Genomic DNA, 22,711 nt, shown 5'->3' on the forward strand with positions numbered 1-22,711 from the left:
GCGGGCTTCTTATTGTGGTGGCTTCTCTTGTTGCAGAGCACGGGCTTCAGTAATTGAGGCACGTGGGCTCAGTAGTTGTGGCTCGCGGGCTCTAGAGTGCAGGCTTAGTAGTTGTGGCACTTGGGCTTAGTTGCTCTGCAGTATTTGGGATCTTCCTGGACCAGGGATCAAATCCGTGTCCCCTGCATTAGCAGGCGGATTCTTAACCACTGCACCACCAGGGAATTCCCTCATTTTAATTTTCAACTGAAAGTTTGTGCCTCTTAATCTCCCTCCCCTATTTCTCTCCTCCTTCACCCCTCCCCCTTTTCTGTCTTTTAATATAACTGTTTTTTTTTCTTTTTGGCGATACACGGGCCTCTCACTGTTGTTGCCTCTCCCGTTGCGGAGCACAGGCTCTGGACACGTAGGCTCAGTGGCCATGGCTCACGGGCCCAGCCTCTCTGTGGCATGTGGGATCCTCCCGGGCTGGGGCACGAAGCCGTGTCCCCTGCATTGGCAGGCGGACCCTCAACCACTGAGCCACCAGGGAAGCCCTAATATAACTGTTTTTAATGTCCAGAGTTTGTAGTTTGAGGGCTACCGCTTTCTCCCGTACTCAAATTGATAAATTCTCAGTTGGCTGGTGAGGCCAGTTGGGATACTTCTTGTCTAATTTGGTTTCTAGAAAGACTTCATTCAAAGCCTTAATGGTTACTGATCAAATGGGATTGTGTATTTCACCAGCTTTCTCATATTCCTTATTCCTGGCCTTTGAGATAGACAGAAACTCAGCACAGCATTTACGTCTTTTTCTTCAGCATCCACCTGGACAGTATATTTATGCTCTGGCACGAGAATCTTCAGGGCATTAAACTTCTTTTCAAAGTCATCTGCCAAGCCAGGCTTCACCACATTGGCCTTGTAGTAAGCCTAGTCATAGCAGGTAGATTCTCAGGTAGAGTAGCCAACCTGGAGATGAGGGTCTCATTCCAGGATTTCAGGGAATTAGCAGTGGCCTTTGGTCTTGGGGTATGATCTCCCCAAAAGCTACCCAGTTAGCAGCTTCCATTGTAGACTTTCTCCCTCTTGGATCACTTGCTCTGGGGGAAGCCATGTCATGACCAACCTTAAGGAAGCCTTTGTGATGAACTGAATATTGCTGCCAACAGTCAAATGAATAAGCTTGGAAGCAGATATTTAAGCTCTTTTAGATTGCAACCTCAGTCAACAGCTTGGCTGCAATCTCATGAGAGACTCTGTGCCAGAACTATCCAGTTAAGCCACTCCTGGATTCCTGACTCTCAGGCACTGTGTGAGATAATAAATGTGTGTTGTTTTAAGCTATTCAGTTTTTGTACAGTTTGTTACACAGAAATAGATAACTAAGATACCTAGGGAGTGAATTAACGTAAATAATACCAGGACCTAGAGCACTCTGATACATCAAGGTTGGGATGGGGAAGAGGAACTAGCAAATATAGCTGAAAAGGAGGAAAATCAAGGGAATGTTCATGGACGCTAGATGACCATGTAATTGCTTAAGGAGGGAGTAAAAGCTATGTCAAATGCTATTTCAAGGTTGAGAAAATTTAGATTGAAGATTGATGATTAATTTGCCAAAATTGAGACTTTGGAGACTTTGGCAACAGTAATTTCATTGGAGTATAGGGACAAGAGACTGATCGAAGTACACTGAGGGAAAGATGTGGAAAGACAGAGTATAGACAACCTTTTTGTGAAGTTTTACTCTAAAGGAGGGCAGAGAAATGGTATGGTAGCTGGGCGGAGATGGCTAGTGAAGATTTTTAAAATATGAGGATCTGCATATTTGAGTGCTGATGGGAATAATTCTGTGGATAAAGAAGTTGATGATGTAAGAAAGAGGATTGAATGAGCAATGTCTTTGAGGAGGCTAGAAGGAATAGGATCACCAGTTCACAGGTGGAGGATTTGGTTTTATTTATTTATTTGTTTATTTATTATAAATTTATTTTATTTTTGGCTGCGTTGGGTCTTCGTTGCTGTGTGTGGGCTTTCTATAGTTGTGGCGAGTGGGGGCTACTCTTGGTTGTGGAGCACAGGGTCTAGGTGCACAGGCTTCAGTAGTTGTGGCTTGTGGGTTCTAGAGCGCAGACTCAGTAGTTGTGGCACATGGGCTTAGTTGCTCGCGGCATGTGGAATCTTCCCGGACCAGGGCTCGAACCTGTGTTCCCTGCATTGGCAGGTGGATTTTTAACCACTGCACCACAGGGAAGCCCAAGGAGGGTTTGGTTTTAGATAGGAAGAAAGGAAGTTCATCTGTTGTTAATAAGAGAAAAGTAGAGAATATAGATATAGATAGAGGAAGTTGGTCAACTGGGTAGTGGGAAAATAAGGTGGTTCTCATTTAATTGCTTCTCTTTTCTCAGTGACATAAGAAATGAGATTGTCGGCTACAAGTGAGAACTGGAGAGAGAAGTTGGAGGTTGAGGAGAGGGGATAATGTGAAGTAATCCTTTCAGAAAGAATATGTCAAATGAATAAATGGAAGAGCTATATCTAGCCACTTAACCATCATTTAAAATGTGTTTTCTCTGGGAAAATGTTTTCTTGGATACAGTGAGGGAGCCTAAAATACATTCTTACTCCTCATCACGTGTGTGCGTGCGTGCATACGTGTGTAAAGGGGGATAAAGGCCAGAGGTAGGAATTTCTACCTACTAGAAGCATGTTAACTCTCTATACCTGTCTAAGGTAACCCCGTTAGGACTGTTAACCTGTAAAACTCTGAATTAAGGGGCAAGAACAGTTGCTTCCCCTGAGCGTAGTGAGGATGACTTCAAACTCAGAGTCCCTTGCTCCTCATTCCTGAATATGGGTTAATTTGCTTGTAAGCTGAGCATTCATAAATCAAGAGCTACCTATATTTTAATATAGTTTTTCTAAGTAATAAAACACTATAAAGAAATAAAATTATATCAAGCCAAATGAAAAGCATACTTTTGGAGAGAAAGTTCATTGCTGCTTTGTATTGTTTCTTTCTTAATCTTTAGCAGATTTTATTATCTATTTCTTAAGGAAAGGTAAGAATATGTGAAAGTGGAGAAGAAAAATCTGCACAGGAGAGAAAAAAGTGATTTAGCAACCACAGATTAGATTTTATGACTGCCTTCAACAGACGTTTCTGTTTTCTGTGTTTAGTCAAGTACTGATAGTAAAATTGTGAGTTTATCCATATATACCCTACCCTGACTGGGAGTAGTCACCTAAATGGAGATGTAGCATAAAGACAAGTTATATTCAGTGCATGCTTCTCTATAATAGTATGATATGCAGTTAAACTAACTACTGTGTACATGTTAGTTCATTACGGAAGTGAGCCCAATTGCTGACAGACTTTTTGAGAACGGTTTGTTCTGTTATTTCTGAGACCTATTTAGTGCCATTCTAAACTATCTGAAGCATCAAGACACTTTGAAAGCAGGCTATTGGTAATATAAATATCAAGTTGCTACCTCTTACAAACAAAGATAAATGCAAAAAAGAATCCATTAGTAGATAGTTGTAAAAGTTTAATTCTTTTAGAACTTTGAAAGGCAAAGCTGATTTCCCTATTTTCAAAAAGAGGTAAAAAGTTGATCTCAGGTAGCTAACATATTGAGTTTTACTGTATGCTAGGCACTATGCTAAGTATTTTGTGAATATTACCACTTAATTCTCCCAAGAACCCTGTGAAATAGGTCACTCTACTTATTTTATAGCTGAGGAAACTAAGGCTCAGAGGGGAAGACAACTTGCCCTGAGGTACATAAGTGGAACCTGGTTTTAAACCTGAGTCTGACCCCAAAGCCTTGTTCTTTCTACCACACTAGCATGATCTCACGAAAAAACCTGTCAATAACCTTTACGGTATCATAAGACACATTTTTACATGTGGTTGGGAGTTGGGAAGAGGTGCTTCTGAGTCACCAGCATGGGCTCACTAAAACCAAGTCATGTACTTTCCTTCTGGTGTGGTGGATTGGTGAACTGGCTTGTAATAGCAGACCAACCATCCTGCCTAGAACAACTAGAAAAGCAGGAGGAATACAAAAAACATCTGTTTGATGGCATTGGAAAGTAGCAAGATAACCAGGACTTGAAGGGCTGAGATCCCAGAGTGGAAACTGCAAAAAGTGAGATCGACAGTCTGAGCTGCTTTCTCCTTGATGTATTTACCAATTTGTAAGTGGCACAGGCTGAGGTGGCTGAGAAAGAGAACAGAAATTGGATGGTAAGAGGCTACAGATCTAAGCAGAGCTCTTGGCAGTCTAATGGTGCTGGGGAAATACAAATTCAAGTGCACTTCTAACCAAGGTGGTAGGGCTCTGGCAAAGGACTTGGCTTCTAGTTGGGTCCTCTAAAGGACTACACTCAGAGAATGAGGGTAGACCATGTATAGACTGGTCTTACAAAGACTGAAGCCAGCTTCTAATTAGCTTAACCCCTAATTAGATTAAGGTGATACAATTCTAATTATCAATACTTGCCAGGAGCTTAAAGAAACCCTTACTGGAAGAAAATCCAGAACCTCTACAATTTCTTTTGCACAGTGTCTGTCATTCAATTAAAAGTTACCAATCATAATAAAAGATAGAAAAAAATAGGCACTAAAAACAAACTCACAAGTGATCCAGATATTGGAGTTGTCAAACTTGGACTTTAAAATGACTGTGACCTGTGATTGATATGCTCAAAAAATAAGTGACAAGATAGTGAATTACACCAGGCAACTGGAATATGTAAAAATGATCAAAGGGGAATTCTAGAACTAGAAAACATAATAACAAATTAAGAATGCAAAAGGCAAGGTTAACAGCAGATTACACAAAGCTGAAGAGAAGATAAGTGATCTGGAAGATAGAAAATAACCATACTGAAGCTTGGAGAGAAAAGGATAGAAAACAGAGGAAAAAAAAAAGCAATCTATGAGATATAGTAAAAAGTAAAAAGGTTTAACATACATACAAATAGAGTTTCAGAATGGGAGAAGGGACGGAATGAGGAAGAAACAATATTTGAAGAGATTAGTGGCTGAAATTTTTTTAAACTTATGAAATATTTCAATTCAAAAAACTCTGTGAACCCAAGCAGGATAAATTCAAAGAAAACACACATCATAATAAAACTGCTCAAAACCAAAATAGGTTAAAAACAGCCAAAGAGGGACAATTATCTTTAAAGAGAAACAAGATGGAAACTAACCCTTCAACAAAAATGAAGGAATCCAGGGCTTCCCTGGTGGCGCAGTGGTTGAGAGTCCACCTGCTGATGCAGGGGACGCGGGTTCGTGCCCTGGTCTGGGAAGATCCCACATGTCGTGGAGTGCCTGGGCCCGTGAGCCATGGCCGCTGAGCCTGCGTGTCCGGAGCCTGTGCTCCGCAATGGGAGAGGCCACAACAGTGAGAGGCCAGTGTACAGCAAACAAACAAACAAAAAAAAAAAAAAAGAAGAAGGAATCCAGAAGACAATAAAAAGGTATCTTTACAGTACTGAAAGAAAATATCTACTGACATAGAATTCTATACTAAGTAAAATATCTTTAGAAATAAAAGCAAATTAAACAGGTTTCCAAGCAGATAAAAATTGATAGCATTTATTGCCAGCAAACTCACATTTAAAAAAATACAAAAAGGCAGAAGGATTATGATCCTTGACAGTTTCATGGAATGTAGGAAAGAATAAATAACAATTGAAAAGGTAAATATATGGGTAAATCTAAATAAGTATTGACTGATGATAATAATAATGTATTTTGGGTTTAAAATATATGTAGAATTAAAGCTATAACAACAATAACAGGAAAGGCTGAGAGAAGCTATATGGAGTTTAAAGTGTTCAGAGGTCCCTTTATTGTTTAGGAAGTGGTAAAAGTAATCATTTATATTATACTTTAATTAAACTCAAAGACATATGTCATAATCTATAAGTTAACCACTCAAAGAATAAGTAGCTAAATGTATAACCAACAAGCTAATAGAGGGGAAAATGGAATAATAAAAAATAGTGAAGCAAGCAAGAAAGGAGAGAAAACAGCATAGAGAAAATGGGACAGATGGAAAATGAAATACTAAGACAGTAAACTTCAACACACATATATCAGTAATTATATTACATGTAAATAGACTAAAATCCAGCTAAAAGATAATGATTATCAGATTGGGTTAAAAAATAATTATATACTGCTTTTAAGAAACACATTTTAAATATATTAGGACACACGAAAAAGTAGAAAGTAAAAATATAGGAGAAGACATATCATGCAAACATTACCCCAAAACAGCTGATGTAGCTATACTAATATTAGATAAAGAACACTTTACGGCAAGAAACATTGCTAGAGGTGAAGGGGATTATTTTATAATGATAAAAAGATCAACACCCAGAAGATACAGTAATTCTACACATAAATTCATCTTACTACATAGCTTCAAAATATGTAAAGCAAAAGTGACATGATTAAAAGGAGAAATAGATGAATCCACAGTCAAAGAGGGAGATTTTTAACTATCTATCTCAGTCACTGATATAACAAACAGACCAAAAATATCAACAAGGACATAGCAGAGTTGAATAAATCCTTAACAAACAACCTAGATGTCATACATAGAATATTACACCCTTAAATGTTAGTATGCACATTCTTTTCAAGTGTTTGTGGAGTGCTTATCAAAATTGACCATATTATGGACCACAAAGCAAGTCACAACACATTTTTTTTTTTGGCGGTGCCGCGTGACATGCGGGACCTTAGTTCCCCAACCAAGGATTGAACCCATGCCCCTTGCAGTGGAAGCTCAGAGTCTTAACCACTGGACTGCCAGGGAAGTCCCCACAGCACATTTTAAATGATTGAAATAATACAGAGTATTTTCTGTGACCACAATAATAAATACATTACAAAAATATAAAAAGAAAATAAAAATAATTTGAAATTACACTATAGTCTCAATTAAAGAAGAAATCTCAGGGGAAATTAGAGTATTTTGAACTGAATGATGTTGATAAAACAACATATCAAAATTTGTATGATGCAGCTAAAGCCATACTCAGAGGAAAATGTATTGCTTTGAATGAATATACAGTTGGCCCTTGAACAACACAGGTTTGAACTGCACAGGTAGGTCCACTTATACGCAGATTTTTTCCAATAAGGACGTACTGCAGTACTGTACAATCTGAGATTGGTTGAATTTGAGGATGCAGAACCATGGATATGGAGGACCAACTGTAAAGTTGTACTCAGATTTTTGTTTTTTTTTTTTTTGCGGTACGTGGGCCTCTCACTGTTGTGGCCTTTCCCGTTGCGGAGCACAGGCTCCGGACACGCAGGCTCAGCGACCATGGCTCACGGGCCCAGCCGCTCCGCGGCATGTGGGATCTTCCCGGACCAAGGCACAAACCCGTGTCCCCTGCATTGGCAGGCGGACTCTCAACCACTGCACCACCAGGGAAGCCCTGTTCTCAGATTTTTTAACTGTGTGGGGGTTAGCACTCTCACATTGTTCGAGGGTCAACTGTTTTAGGAAAGAAGACTAGGACTTCCCTGGTGGCACATTGGTTAAGAATCCGCCTGCCTATGCAGGGGACACGGGTTTGATCCCTGGCCTGGGAAGATCCCACATGCTGCGGAGCAACTAAGCCCGTGCACAACTACTGAGCCTGCACTCTAGAGCCCACGAGCCATAACTACTGAGCCTGTGCTCTAGAGCCCGCAAGCCGCAATTACTGAGCCTGCGTGCTGCAACTACTGAAGCCCACACAACCTAGAGCCCATGCTCTGCAACAAGAGAAACCACCGCTCAACGAAGAGTAGCTGCTGCTCGCCACACCTGGAGAAAGCCTGCGCACAGCAACGAAGACCTAACACAGCCAAAATAAATAAATAAACAAAGAAATTTTTTAAAAAAGTCTAAAAATCAGTGATCTAGGTATCATCAGAAAAAGTAATTATCCCCAGAAGAGTTTGAAGAATTGTGTATTGTAAAGTTTAGAAATTAAAGAAGTATAATAATCATTAAAGCCCAAAGTTGGTACTTTGAAAGACTAATAAAATTAAGAAATCTCTGGCAAAATTTGTCAAGATTAAAAAAAAAGAAGATGCACATTACCAATATTGGGAAAGAAAAAGGGAATATCACTATAGTTCCTGTAGACGCTAACAAATAAAATATTATGAACAATTTTATGCCAAAAAAATTGTAAATTTTTGTGAAATGAACATATTCCTAGAAAACCAAGAAAAAAAATAAAAGAAAAAAATAGCAAATGGCTGAGAAAAATATAGCAAATCCAGATAGTGTTTTATCTGTGAAAGAAATTGAATCTGTAATTTAAAATCTTCTCTCAAAGAAAACTGAGGTTGAGATGGCTTCATGGTGAGTTAATTTTCCCAACTGTTTGAGGAGGAAGTAACACTAATCATATAAAACATCTCAGAGAACAGAAGAAGGGAAAGCATTTTGCATTTTATTTTATGAGTTCAGCAATCCTGGTCCATTATGGAGTTTCCCGTGCCTATTATATATGTCTTAAAACTAAAATTCACCTCATACCTTTACTGTGTAAACAGCTCTTCACCAGGTATTTAACACATATTAGATTTTGTTTATTCTCTTTACTCAATTCAGCAGATAGTCCCAGTGGCACAAAATGATTCAAGTGATGCTAAATAATTCTCCCTCATATGTACGCTGGCAAACTAGCATAGAACAGTATTCTAGGAAAGAAAGAGATTTTTGTTGACAGAATAGCCTCCTCCCCACCCTGTACTCTGGAAGCTGATAACATTAACTTAACTTAATGTATTTGTTTTTCTCCTGCAGACTCCATTAATAATATACCTCTTTCATTTCCTGATTGACTATGCTGAATTGGTATTTATGGTAAGTAACCTTCCACATAAAATCAATATGTATGTATTTTTAATTTTAGAGTCTTTTTTTTTTTGTGGTACGCGGGCCTCTCACTGTTGTGGCCTCTCCCGTTGCGGAGCGCAGGCTCAGCGGCCGTGGCTCACGGGCCCAGCCGCTCCACGGGATGAGGGATCTTCCCGGACTGGGGCACAAACCTGTGTCCCCTGCATCGGCAGGCGGACTCTCTACCACTGCACCACCAGGGAAGCCCAATTTTAGAGTCTTTTAAAATAAATTTATTTATTTTATTTTTGGCTTTGTTGGGTCTTCATTGCTGCACGTGGACTTTTCTCTGGTTGCAGCGAGAGGGGGCTACTCTTTGTTGCAGTGTGCAGGCTTCTCACTGCGGTGGCTTCTCTTGTTGCAGAGCATGGGCTCTAGGTTGCATGGGCTTCAGTAGTTGCAGCATGCAGGCTCAGTAATTGCGGCTTGTGGGCTGTAGAGCGCAGGCTCAGTAGTTGTGGCGCACGGGCGTAGTTGCTTCGCAGCATGTGGGATCTTCCCGGACCAGGGATCGAACCCGTGTCCCCTGCATTGGCAAGCGGATTCTTAACCAATGCGCCACCAGGGAAGCCCTAATTTTAGAGTCTTTTATCTTCTTGTTTTTAAGGGGAAAAAAATCTATATTAGGAGCTGAGGAGTTTCTCAGAACATAAAAGCAAAAAGCTATCTTAAATGTGAATTCATGGAACTGTGATGGTTTTATGGATGTGTGAGGAGTAGTCTCTGGCATCTGACCAGTTCCAGTTCCTTATAGTTTTAAAATTTGATTTCTGGACTATGTATTCTTGAATTTCTAGCTTCAGGGTTCTATGATTGGCTTTAATTGTGGTGCCAGTATAGAGGGCATCCAGAATTTCCTAAGCATTCTGCCAAGACATTCTGTGCAGAAGACATAGGCCAGATGAGACTTTAAGGGCAAGAACCTTCAAAATTGAGAAAACAGGGCTATATTTTGAGTGTAGAAATTTGAAACACTTGTCTAATCTAGAGTTGAAAATCTGGGTCAAGTAGGAGGTCCACTGAGGTCTTCATTAATAATTATAATGGCTGTGGCTTGTTGAGGGCTTACTGTGCGCTAAGTACTTGACCTGCATCAGGCCTGCAAAGCAGTGGGTATTATTCTCATTTTATAGAAAACTTAAATAACTTGCGATTACAGAGCAGATGTGGGACACCAAACTGATGTAAGCCTCAGTGGGTCCTAGTCCTCAGAGTTTTCTGGTCAGACCTCCCTGAAGAGGCTTTATCTTTGTAGTCAAAGTGAGGGTTGAGGTTCTACCTGAATGTAAGAATTCAGTACTGGATAGTCCATCACCGTCCCAAAACTCCATACTCTGGCAGCATTCCATTACTCCTGTACTAATTAGGTTCATTTCCTTTTATTTCTCTTTCTCTTGACAGATAACTGATGCACTCACTGCCATTGCCCTGTATTTTGCAATCCAGGACTTCAATAAAGTTGTGGTGAGTAGTCAGTGGGTGGGACAAAACCAGTGAAATTCGGTAGCCTGATGATCTCTGTTATCACAAAAAATCAAAGGTCGTGTACTTAAAGATCAGCTGTCTTAAAATCCTAAGAAGTGGGAGTGAAGCTTCTGGCTTGTTCAGCCATCCCTGGAATGACCAAACCCAAACCAATAAGACAGCTTTACTAATATATATAGAAAGGTCAGCTTAATCTTCGTGGCTTAATATCCACTCACCTATCCAGGTTCAGACTTTTTGGAGTAAATGGAGTTGAACTACTGTTATATTAATGAAGACCGTTAAAAATCTTCCATTCTGGGCTTCCCTGGTGGCGCAGTGGTTGAGAGTCAGCCTGCCGATGCAGGGGACGCGGGTTCGTGCCCTGGTCCGGGAAGATCCCGCATCCCGCGGAGCCGCTGGGCCGGTGAGCCATGGCCGCTGAGCCTGCGCGTCCGGAGCCTGTGCTCCACAACGGGAGAGGCCACAACAGTGAGAGGCCCTGAGAGGCCCGCGTACCGCAAAAAAAAAAAAACAACAAAAAACTTCCATTCTTTTCACCAGTTTTTCTTTCCAAAAGAAAATGAATAGAGCTTTTAACTCACTGTCTTATGCCCATCCAAGGTAAAGCTGGATTCCCAATGTAGTTTCTATTTCCCTGCAGAGAGCAATCTTAATTGGAAAATTTGGCATGTATTAAATACCTATTGAAAACTATATGTAATAGCCAAGGAGAATTGTGTAGTGGGACCATTCTCATTTTCCTGGATTCTGAGAGAGTTAACAGATTAACCATGTGTACTATCTATGTAGTTATTTTAAAAATTGTCTGCAGTCCTCATTGACTGGCTGGGAGCCACTGAGAGGATTTAGACTGGGGTGAGTGAAGGCTGCATTCCATTGATGTTGTCTGTGGTTCATTTTCACTTGTGTTACCAAGTAATAGAACCAGAATTAGCAGTCTGCCTTTCTGTGCTCTGGTCATCAGTAACATAAAGTGGGTGAATTCTAGAATTTTAGACCTCAAAGAGATTTTTAAAATATCTGGACTGAGGGTTCTTAATTTGGGGTCCATTTATAGGCTTAACGGGTCTATAAAGCCCTTGAAATGGCATGAAAAATTGTGTGTGTATGTGCTTATATCATTTTTTCCAAGAAGAAAGTCCATAGTTGCTATCAGTTACTTTTAAAAGAGATACTTTTAATTTAGTGCGTCAGTTGCTCAAGGAGTCCTTGATTACCCCCCTTAAGGGATTAAGAACTGCATATTAGAGACTTAACATCACTAAGACCAGGGAGTATACATCTTAAGCTAATGGAGCATTTGTGACAACATGGGTGAACATTGAGGACATTTTGCTAAGTAAAATAAGTCAGACAGAGAAAGACAAATACCGTATGATCTCACTTATATGTGGAATCTAAAAAAGTCAAACCCATAGGAATAGAGAGTAGCTTGATGGTTGCCAGGGGCTGGGGGGTGGGGGAAATGGGGAGATGTTGGTCAAAGGTACTAACTTCCAGTTATAAGATGATTAAGTTCCAGGGATCTACTGTGCAGCATAGTAACTCTAGTTAACAGTATCGTATTGTATACTTGAAAGTTGCTAAGAGAGTAGACCTTAAATACTCTCACCACACACACAAACACACACACACACATAGTTATGTGAGGTGATAGGTGTGTTAACTAACCTTATTTTAATAATCATTTTGCAATATATGTGTATAATATGTCCAATCACCATGTGTACCTTAAACATACAATGTTATATGTCAATTATATGTCAAGAAAGCTGGAAGAGAAAAGAAAGGAGAATTTTAGGGCTGATGTAAAATGCTTTAACAGGATTCCCTAGAAGGCCAGAGATGAAATAACTGGGCATGAGATTTATAAGCAGAGGAATTCAGAAATAAAATAGTAGTGGTTATTTTCTTCTCCCAAGGTAGTTCGTGTATGTAAACTCCAGTCTTTGTTCTTTGAAGTTACCTGCTCATATATTTAAGGATGGGACTTCCCTCGTGGTGCAGTGGTTAAGAATCCACCTGCCAATGCAGGGTCCACGGGTTTGATCCCTGTTCCGAGAAGATCCCACATGCCACGTAGCGACTAAGCCCATGTGCCATAATTACTGAGCCTGCGCTCTAGAGCCCGCGAGCCACAACTACTGTGCCTTGAACCTGTGCTCCACAGCAGGAGGAGCCACCGCAATGAGAAGCCTGCGCACCGCAACAAAGAGTTGGTCCCACTCGCCGCAACTAGAGAAAGCCCCGCGTGCAGCAACAAAGACCCAAGGCAGCCAAAAATTAATTAATTAATTAATTTAAAAAAAACCCTCTTTATCTCATCTATGAGAATTGGGCGATTGGGATTGACATGTATACACTGATGTGTATAAAATTGATGACTAGTAAGAACCTGCTGTATAAAAAAAAAAAAGTGCTTTGTACCAGAATGATTACTGTGTGTTGTAGGGGGAGGGGGCTACTTGATAATTTTATGTTGTTTTCCATAATTCCTTGGAATTTTCTTTCTAAAATAGATAAATTTCCTTCAGGAATTCCAGAAAGCCTTTAGAGAAATATTCTTAAAATTGTTTGCTTTACAAATGTATGTTATTATTTTATTGAGAAATAAGATTAAAATCATCTTTCTGATTTTAAGATAGAAAAAATAATGTAGAGAATTTGCCATTCGCAGACCTTCATTAAAAGAATGATCAAAAAATGTGTCTAAGAAGGAAATAGATGGAAGGAAGGACAAGCATTTACTGAGTAAAAGAACAATAATGAAGACTTATCTGGGGACTATTACAAGGTGGATTGATTCACATGTTTCAGTGATTAGAATGGACATCTTTGGAGGCCACTAGTCTGCCTATCATAGTGTCCTTGGTACTTTTACTTTCAGCATCCTAGTGGGCATGTCACTGGTGGTATCTCCTTGTGGTTTTAATTTGCTCTTCCCTAGTGACTAATGATGTTGAGCATATTTTCATTTGTTTATTTGCCATTTATATGTTTTCTTTTGTAAAGAGTCTGATCAACTTGTTTCCCATTTTTATTGGCTTATTATCTTTTTATTAGTGAGTTTTAAGTTTTCTTTATATATTCTGGATTTAAGTCCAGAACAAATAAAAGTTTTATAAAAAAAAATCTATTAAAAAAAATTTAGGGGGTGAAGGGTCATGATGTTTACAACTTACTTTCAAATGGTTCTGGAAGAAAAATGGTTCCCGTGTGTGCTTTTGTCTGTGTGTGTGTGTGTAGAGATAAAGAAAATGTGGCAAAATGTTAACAGTTGGTGGATCTACGTGTTTTATTGAATTATTCTTTCAACTTTTCTGTAGTTTGAAAGTTTTAAATATAAAACACTGGAGAAAATAATAGCATGTATATATGGGATATATGTGAATATCTAAGGGAGGTTTGGTGGCTTTCATCTAAGAACACAATCAGATCTTTTCAAAGAAAATATAAAACTGAAATGTGTTGGGGTTTTTTTTCTGAAATGTGTTTTAATGTAAGTTGATTAGAGATGCTACCATCATATGCATTCATTTTTTTTTTTTTTTTTTTACTGATCAGCCGTCATATACTCCAGTTAAAACAATTTTTAAGGGGAGGAGAAGCTTATGGGGAAATAATGAAACTAGGTTTCAGTGAGTTTCTTAACAAAGTCAGCTTCAGTGTCAATAGAAGAGATACTTTTAATTTAGTGCGTCAGTAATTTTAATTCATTTCTTAGTTATTTCTGACTTTATATGGAAACATATAGAGATCTCTTTTTTTTTCTTTGTGTGATTTAAAGAGGGAGAGAGAAAACTGAATGAGCTATTGTCAATACCCTGGTTTTGAGCACACCAAGGCAGGGTATGCTATCTGTTATCACCAAGATAAAACTTTATCACCAAATAAAAATTCTGGAATAGTTTTGCTTCTCCATCCTCAGAATTCAGCCTACTAGAACATTACGTTTCTTGGTTAGAATAAGAGTTTCATTTACCCTGTGTCAAAAATTAACTCATTCTAAATGGCAGACTTTGATGATACTAACATACTACTGTTGACTTGGATAGAATATTAGCACATCTTCCCCCAAATCTTTCCCAGTTTGTCAGAATGGGCCCATATCATATAGTCTGGAAGTATTTTAGTCTTGCTAGAATTTGAGATTTTTTATCCCTGGTAATGAAGCTGTGTCTGCACCCAAATGCATCCTGGTAAACTATGGTGCAGAGATGGAAGACTCCAGCCCCACCCCAATCTCCAACTTGAGCATGTGGAATATGAATGCTGATTGATTGTGACCAGTTGATTCTCATGACAGTTTACATCTGCCTCACTTGACAGAAGCAATGTTAGTCTAGTCTGTCCTTTGCTGAGACTGCGCTTATTTGGAACTCAGAATTCATGTTAGAAAGCTGCAGGTGGTTTGATAGGGAGTGATAAAAACCTGTATCCCCTACTATGCTTAGAGGGTTGTGAATTTGGAGGATAGGTTCCTGAATTTGGAATGTGCTGAGGCTAACGGTTGGAGATACAGTGGGGGTGGAATATTCATCCCCCCCATAGGTTTTGGGGATGCAAAGGGGTGTAGACACAGCTTCAGTGATTAGAAGAATCTCTTTATTTGGAGTAGGGGAATTATGTCCTTGCAAAAATCAACCTTTCAAGGGACAGGGAAATGGCTGCGTGGGGTAGTGGGTAAAAGGGAAGGAAAACTCCACCCTGGAGATTTTTTTTAATTCAAAAATTTCTGCTAAAATATAACATACATATGGAAAAGCTGATTAATGATTACAAAGGTAACACATTCAGGTAATTACTTTTTAGGTCACTTTTAACCTCTCCTGCTTTAAATCTCATTGTTGTTGAGGCTTCTGAATATACCTAGAAATATACCTATCTTTGGATTTTAAATTGTACTCTTTAACCTTATTTATTTATTTATTTATTTTTGGCTGTGTTGGGTCTTCATTGCTGTGGATGGGCTTTCTCTAGTTGCGGCGAGCGGGGGCTACTCTTCATTGCGATGTGCGGGCTTTTCATTGTGGTGGATCCCCTTGTTGCGGAGCATGGGCTCTAGGCTCGCGGGCTTCAGTAGTTGTGCCGTGCAGGCTTCAGTAGTTGTGGCTCGCGGGCTCTAGAGTGCAGGCTCAGTAGTTGTGGCGCACGGGCTTAATTGCTTTGTGGGCATGTGGAATCTTCCCAGAACAGGGCTCGAACCCGTGTCCCCAGCACTGGCAGGCGGATTCTTAACCACTGTACCACCAGGGATGCCCCTCATTTATTTTTATACTTCTAATATTTTCTTGGTGTGTGTGTGTTTAATTTTCCTTAGATTTTTAGCCACTTTCCTGTCTCTAACTGGATGCATGGGGATGTTTTAAAGGGATTTTGTCTGTGCTTAGGGGATCTGAGTCAATATTGAGTTCTAAGGCCAGGCATAATGGTACCTGTGCTGGTGAGATTGGGGGAGACAAAAAGAAAGGTAGCATCGAATCTGGGGACTGCTGACCTGACTGCCCTTCTCTCGTGGAGACTCTCCTTTCATAAAATCTTTCTGTTTTAAAGTATTTTGGAAGATCGGGGTTACAAGGAAGTTTTCTTTCCTTGTTGGCACAGTGTCACCTTTGCCCAGGGCCTACACATCCCTGTTTAACTGCCTGCATCTCTTACTGTAGTCCTGCTGGCTGGCTTCCAGCCTGGGGAATGGGCCTGTATTCCCATCTGTCTCTCTGGCTGCTACTGGGTGAACTCCCTGTTTCCTTTTAACAGCCTTCTTTGTGGCTCTCACACCCTCCAGGTGGCCTTCTTTTTGCAGTAGAACTCTAGAACCCTTAGCTAGTGGGGCCTCCGTCCTTCCACCACTGCTGCAGCTGTCCTCATTGACTGCTTTGTTTGCTAAGCCAGCCCCCTTCTCTCTGATAAAAACATCTTAGTTTATATTTTTCCCTTTTAATTAAATAACCCCAGCTGTGAATGGCAGCATAAATCTTACTGATGATAATTCCCACCACTTAACTTGGACTCCCAGAGATGATCAAAGGGAGGTTTTTGAAGTTTGTTCAGGTTTTTTTTTTTTTTGCGGTACGCGGGCCTCTCACTGTTGTGGCCTCTCCTGTTGCGGAGCACAGGCTCTGGATGCGCAGGCTCAGCGGCCATGGCTCATGGACCCAGCTGCTCTGCGGCATGTGGGATCTTCCCGGACCGGGGCACGAACCCGTGTCCCCTGCATCGGCAGGCAGACTCTCAACTACTGCGCCACCAGGGAAGCCCTGTTCAGGTTTTTTGATTAAGCCTCTACCTAAACCTCTGCAAGAAATCTGTGGTTACCTGTATTTCTATGATTATCCTGGGATTTTCTTTTGAACTGAAAGATGGCTCTTAAAAAAAATTTTTTTTTAGTTTAAAAATTTTAATATCTAAGACATGCAAAAATATATAAAGAGGGTTTCCCTGGTGGCGCAGTGGTTGAGAGTCCGCCTGGCGATGCAGGGGACACGGGTTCGTGCCCCGGTCCGGGAAGGTCCCACATACCGCGCGGAGTGGCTGGGCCCGTGAGCCATGACCACTGAGCCTGCACGTCCGGAGCAACGGGAGAGGCCACAACAGTGAGAGGCCCGCATACTGAAAAACAAAACAAAACAAAAATATATAAAGAATAATACATGCTGTGAACCTATTTCAGCTTAAAAAATAAAACATTTTACATAGAGTTGCCTCTCTCTGATACTTTCGTCTCCTTACTCCTTCTCTCCAGTTACCACTGTTCTGAATTTAGTGTTTATTGTTCCCACACATGGCCTTAATTTTTTGTGCATTTGTAAATATACCTAAGTAACATATAGTGTTATTTTGCATGCTTTTAACTTTATGTAAATGGTGTAATGCAGTATTCTGTTGCCATCTGTGTTTTCATCCTTAAATCTTTAATCACACACTACTTTGGCTTCTCTGAATTACTCTGTTTTATAATAGGTTGCGGCATTGATTTTATACTATCTAAGATCATTAAATCAGCAGGGCTACCCCTTTGGGGTTCAGAGGCTTTTTCTATCTGTAGTGTGACCCATGTTTGCTTATAGGGTTGCCTAGCTTTTTTTCAATCTGGAACACACCCATGAGCTTGTTGGGACACACACAGGGGAAGGCAAGAGCTTTCCACCCCCATCTCACTCCCTGTAAACTATCTGGCTGCCCAGCCACACCCAGCCTTCCTCCTCCTTCTCTTCATCATGGTCATTTCCCACTTCCTCTGTGGAAGTCAAAAACTTGAAACAGGAGAGCTCAGAAGAAAACCCAGGACACTGTGACATTCAGGGGATCGTTCCACTTTGCATGAAAATATTTCGCTTTGATGGAACTTTGGAATCCTTAGGCCACTGATGATAACTCTTAAAAATGACTAAAAACTGCTTTGCCATTCAATCTTTCATTTAGCCATTCAACAGATATTTATTGTTTGCTCACTGTGCCAGGTATTCGCAAATATACATGGTCTCTGCCCTCATGGAACTTATAGTATAGTGAAGGAGAAAGATAGTCACATAAATAAATAAAAAAGTTCTAACTGTGAACAGTGTTATGAGATTTTTACAGTCAGGGCAGTGAGTGTGCCTTCCTGAGGAAGTGACAATTTAACTAAGATCTAAAGCTTATGTGGGAGTTAACTAGGGAAAGAGAAGAAGAGGTTGTTTGTTCTAGGTTAAATGCAAAGAGCTGGGAGCAGGAGGGCAGTGGCATGTTCATGGTGCTTGAACCCAGAAAGTGAGAGGTGTGGGGAGCGAGCGTGAAATGACCCTGGAGAGGTAGGGCCAGGTCAGACAGGCAATGTGGGCCATGGAAGAACTTTTGTCTTCATCCTAAAAGCAATGGGAAGTTATTTGTTTCATGTGTTTTGTCATTTTTTTTCCATCCTAAAAGCAATGGGAAGTTATTTGTTTCATGTGTTTTGTCATTTTTTTTCCAGTTTAAAAAGCAGAAACTCCTCCTAGAACTAGACCAGTATGCCCCAGATGTGGCCGAACTCATCCGAACCCCTATGGAAATGCGTTACATCCCTCTGAAAGTGGCCCTCTTGTAAGTATTCTCTGACAAAACAGGGCTCAGTGCCAATGAATGTGAGGAAAATCTGATGAGACTTTCTCATGTTGTTTGTTGTATTTTTGGAGATTTGCAGTCTTAGTCATCAAGTATTTGCTATAGTTCTGTTGCACAACTGGGGTTCTGGCCAGGAAAAGAGACAGAGCCATCCTGTCTCTGTTGGGACAAAGCCTCACACAAGCACATGCACAATCGACCCTTCACAAATGCTTTTTCACTCGATGCTGATCTGGTTCCAGCCTCCTAGTAACCAGTGTTTCTAAAAAAAAAAGGTTTTCCAATTGTGATATATGGATTGCATAAAATTCTGATCTTTATGCATCAGTTATTTCAAGCAACTCCTATGTTTCACATACAATTTAGTCCCCCATTTGTAGTTCAGAAAACTGAAGTAAAGTACCAAACAGACCCATCCCAGCTGGATGACCAGTATGAGAGAGTGGAACTTACTGAGGCTCTATGAAAGAATTCTTTAGGAGTACCAGTGCTGCCTATAACTTTAATTCTTTCAGGTTATTCCTCTTTATATTCCTGAGATCGGCAAATGGGAATAATTATTCAGTCAACTAATAGTAAATGTTAATAATATACTAGTTCCTAAGGATACACAGTAAAACAAGGCAGACAAGTTTCCTCATGGAAAAACATGACCTTAGAGCTTCACATTTAGAAGGGGCCTTATGAGGACAGTTTATTCAACCCTTTGCCTTGTGTGTGACTCTTCTATTCAGTATTCCAGATAGGTGGCTTGCGTAGCTGCTTCTTGAACATCACCTGCTATTTAGAAATGGCTTTTTTTCTCCTCCCACCAAACACATTTGAGGTATCGGTTCATATCTATGTATTTCAGAAATATTGGTGGAAAGTACCTAATAGAACTAGAGGTTTGGCAACATTATGAGTCCCTTATGGACTCCTATGTCTCCAGGGAGTAGTTTTGTAATAGCAGCAGCCATTTCTTTAAAGGTTGTAGAACAAGCCTATCTAATTGCTGAAAAAAAAAATCAACAATTTCTGGGCCTTTAGCTTTAGAACTGCTAATCTTACAGCTCTGAGAGGTATTGGATTTAAGGTCTTTATTTGCGCATAATAATTATAATCTCTCCCTGAGACACTGGTATGTTTCTTCCTATCTGATAATCAGAATTATGTAACTGGTCTCCCTTTTCACTTTGTCTGCCAGGAAACTCAGAGCCAGATTTAAAGCTGATTACTACAGTGTTGTAGAAGACCCATTTGTTCTTCTTTCCCTAGCCTTTACTTTTTCCTTTTATTTATGCTTGCCCTGGTCTTGATTCTTTATTTGTATTTTAATTTTGCTCTCACTTTTTGTTATCTGTTCTCATTTGAGCTGCCTCAAATCTTTTGTGGAAGCAGGGTAAAAATAAATAAAAACACAGTTATGACTGTATAAGATTTCCCTATTCAGCATTTCAAATTTATTTTTTCAGTCCATTCCTTCCCACCTCAGGAAAAGACTGTTTCAGTTTAATTCCCTCCCAGTGAAAGTTCAGGTTGTCCTGTGAAGTTCAATGGCCACTAGCTTACTGAATTCAGCAGATACTTATTCTGTCCTTTGGGTCTGGTTTGGTGGATATAGCTTGGCTGCCAAGAGAACTAAACTTAAGCTGCTCTCACCTCTTGAATGGGGTAGCCTATGTCAGAGCTTAGGAACCTGATTGAGGAAACTACTTTCCTGGTTTTCAGAGATAACTGTAGCCATTCCTAAAATATAGGGCTCTGTGGGAATTGGTAGAATTTTTATCATTTTTGAAACCTGAAGTAATAAAAAATATAGGCTTATTGCCAGAAAGACCTGATTTTGAATGTATTTATTAGCTTGTAAAACCTTAGGCTACTTAACCACTGAGTCTCAGTTTCCTCACCTGCAAAATGGGAATGATGTTATTGCTGGTTTACAGGATCCGTGATGATGAAATATGATGGTTTTCCATATAACACATAGCACAGAATAGGCAGTGAATGTTCAGTGCCTTTTACTCACTGGCCACCACCCCACTCCATCCTCTTTTACTTAGGAAAACTTATTTCTAAGAAGTTGCCTTCCCTTGAGTATGGTTTTAGTAAACCTCTTGAACTTCCTGGCTATGGTGGCCAGGACTCCCTGGTCCTTTGACCAGGATTACTAATGCCAAATATGTGTGTTTTTCCCCAGCTATCTCTTAAATCCCTACACGGTCTTGTCTTGTGTTGCCAAGTCTACCTGCGCCATCAACAACACCCTCATTGCTTTCTTCATTTTGACCACGATAAAAGGTAAGGCCCCAAAGGAAGTTCAGTCCCTAATTTGTGCAGGCTTTTGTAACACTTATGCTGTGGATTAAAAAAAAAAAAAAAAACAACACTTAAAAACATTTTTTTTAATTACACAAGTAATTTTATAGAAAATTTAGATAAGCCAAGAGAAAAAAATTAATTAAAACATCCTGACATTCTACCACTCAGAGAGTCACTGTTAACATAGTTTAAACAAAAAACAAAAACTTCTAAAAGGCTTACAATGAGAATAGCAGTGTTCTGCCCCTTTCTTCCCATCCCTAGTTCAACTTCTTTGATGGAACTACTTTTTTTTTTTGCTAGTATTTATTTCCATATTTCCAAATAAGACCGCATATTGCTGTTTCATGAATTATAAATTTTAGACATTATCTATTGTATTCTTATTATGGGAGATAAAGATTTAGCTTTCTTTTACCAATATCTTCACTTCCCTTTTACCTGGTTTTCCTAGAGAAGTTATGTCACAGCTTTGATTAAATCAGTAGTTGGTACCTATATTTTATGACAGTATATGTATTATTCACTGCTGGGAAAAGTAATAACTATGGTTGTTTTTTCTTTCTTGTACAACCTTTTATTTTTTCTGGGATTAGTAACTGTGGGGTTTTTGCTTGTTTTTGTTTTGCTTTATCTTTCTGTACCAATCACTTTTTTCCCCTCAGTTGCTCTGCTAGATCTTTTAAGTGCCTAACAATACAGGCATACCTAAGAGATATTGTGGGTTTGGTTCCAGATCACAGCAATAAAGCAAATATTGCAATAAAGTGAGTCACACGAAATTTTTGGATTCCCAGCACAGATAAAAGTTATGTCTACACTATACTATATTCTGTTAAGTATGCAATAGCATTATGTCTAAAAAAATGTACATAGCTTAATTTAAACATACTTTATTGATAAAAAAATTTAGCCCCTAGTAAGAGAATCAGCCCGTCCTTTGAAGCTTTGAAGCCAGGCATTGACTTCTCTTTTCTAGCTATGAAAGTCCTAGATGGCATCTTCTTCTAAAATAAGGCTGTTTCGTCTACATTGAAAATCTGTTGTTTAGTGTAGCCACCTTCATTAATTGTCTTAGGTAGATCTTCTGGATAACTTGCTGCAGCTTCTACATCAGCCCTTGCGACTTCACCTTGCACTTTTATGGTCTGGAGACAGGCTTCTCTCCTTGAACGTCATGAACTAATCTCTCCTAGCTTCAAACTTTTCTTCTATAGCTTCCTCACCTCTCTCAGCCTTCATAAAATTGAAGAAAGTTAAGGCCTTACTCTGGATGAGGCTTTGGCTTAAGGGAGTGTTGTGGCAGATTTGATCTTCTCTCCAGACCACTTGGACTTTCTCCATATCAGCAATAAGACTGTTTTGCTTTCTTATCATTCATGTGTTCACTGGAGTAGAACTTTTAATTTCCTTCAAGAACTTTACATTTGCATTACCACTTGGCTAACTGTTTGGTGCAAGAGGCCTAGCTTTCATCCTATCCCAGCTTTCGACGTGCCTTCCTCACTAAGCTTAATTATTTCTAGCTTTTTTTTTCCTTTTATTTATTTATTATTTTTGGCTGCGTTGGGTCTTCATTGCTGCGCGTGGGCTTTCTCTAGTTGTGGTGTGCAGCCTTTTCATTGAAGTGGCTTCTCTTGTTGCAGAGCACGGGCTCTAGGCACACGGGCTTCAGTAGTTGTGGCACGCGGGCTTCAGTAGTTGTGGCTTGTGGACTCTAGAGCGCAGGCTCGGTAGTTGTGGCACATGGCCTTAGTTGCTGCGCGGCATGTGGGATCTTCCTGGACCAGGGCTCAAACCTGTGTCCCCTGCATTGGCAGGCAGATTCTTAACTACTGTGCCACCAGGGAAGCCCTATTTCTAGCTTTTGATTTAAAGTGAGAAGTATGCAACACTTCCTTTAACTTGACTCAGAGGCCATT

The 22,711-nt window shown here is 39.9% G+C and overlaps 1 protein-coding gene and 1 pseudogene across 1 annotated transcript in view; one reads left to right on the plus strand and one right to left on the minus strand.

The window, feature by feature from the left end:
• The window catches only part of PIGU (phosphatidylinositol glycan anchor biosynthesis class U), a 112,687-nt gene that overhangs the window by 12,178 nt on the left and 77,798 nt on the right, over positions 1-22,711 (plus strand). Inside the window, exons 3-6 of the mRNA XM_032605132.1 lie at positions 8,826-8,885; positions 10,320-10,382; positions 18,358-18,467; positions 20,668-20,768. Coding sequence (XP_032461023.1) covers positions 8,826-8,885; positions 10,320-10,382; positions 18,358-18,467; positions 20,668-20,768 — 334 coding nt within the window. The remainder of the gene's footprint in view (positions 1-8,825; positions 8,886-10,319; positions 10,383-18,357; positions 18,468-20,667; positions 20,769-22,711) is intronic.
• Positions 599-1,096, minus strand: LOC116739778 (annotated as a pseudogene).

The sequence above is a fragment of the Phocoena sinus genome, chromosome 15, assembly GCF_008692025.1.
Source record: "Phocoena sinus isolate mPhoSin1 chromosome 15, mPhoSin1.pri, whole genome shotgun sequence".
Taxonomy (NCBI): domain Eukaryota; kingdom Metazoa; phylum Chordata; class Mammalia; order Artiodactyla; family Phocoenidae; genus Phocoena; species Phocoena sinus.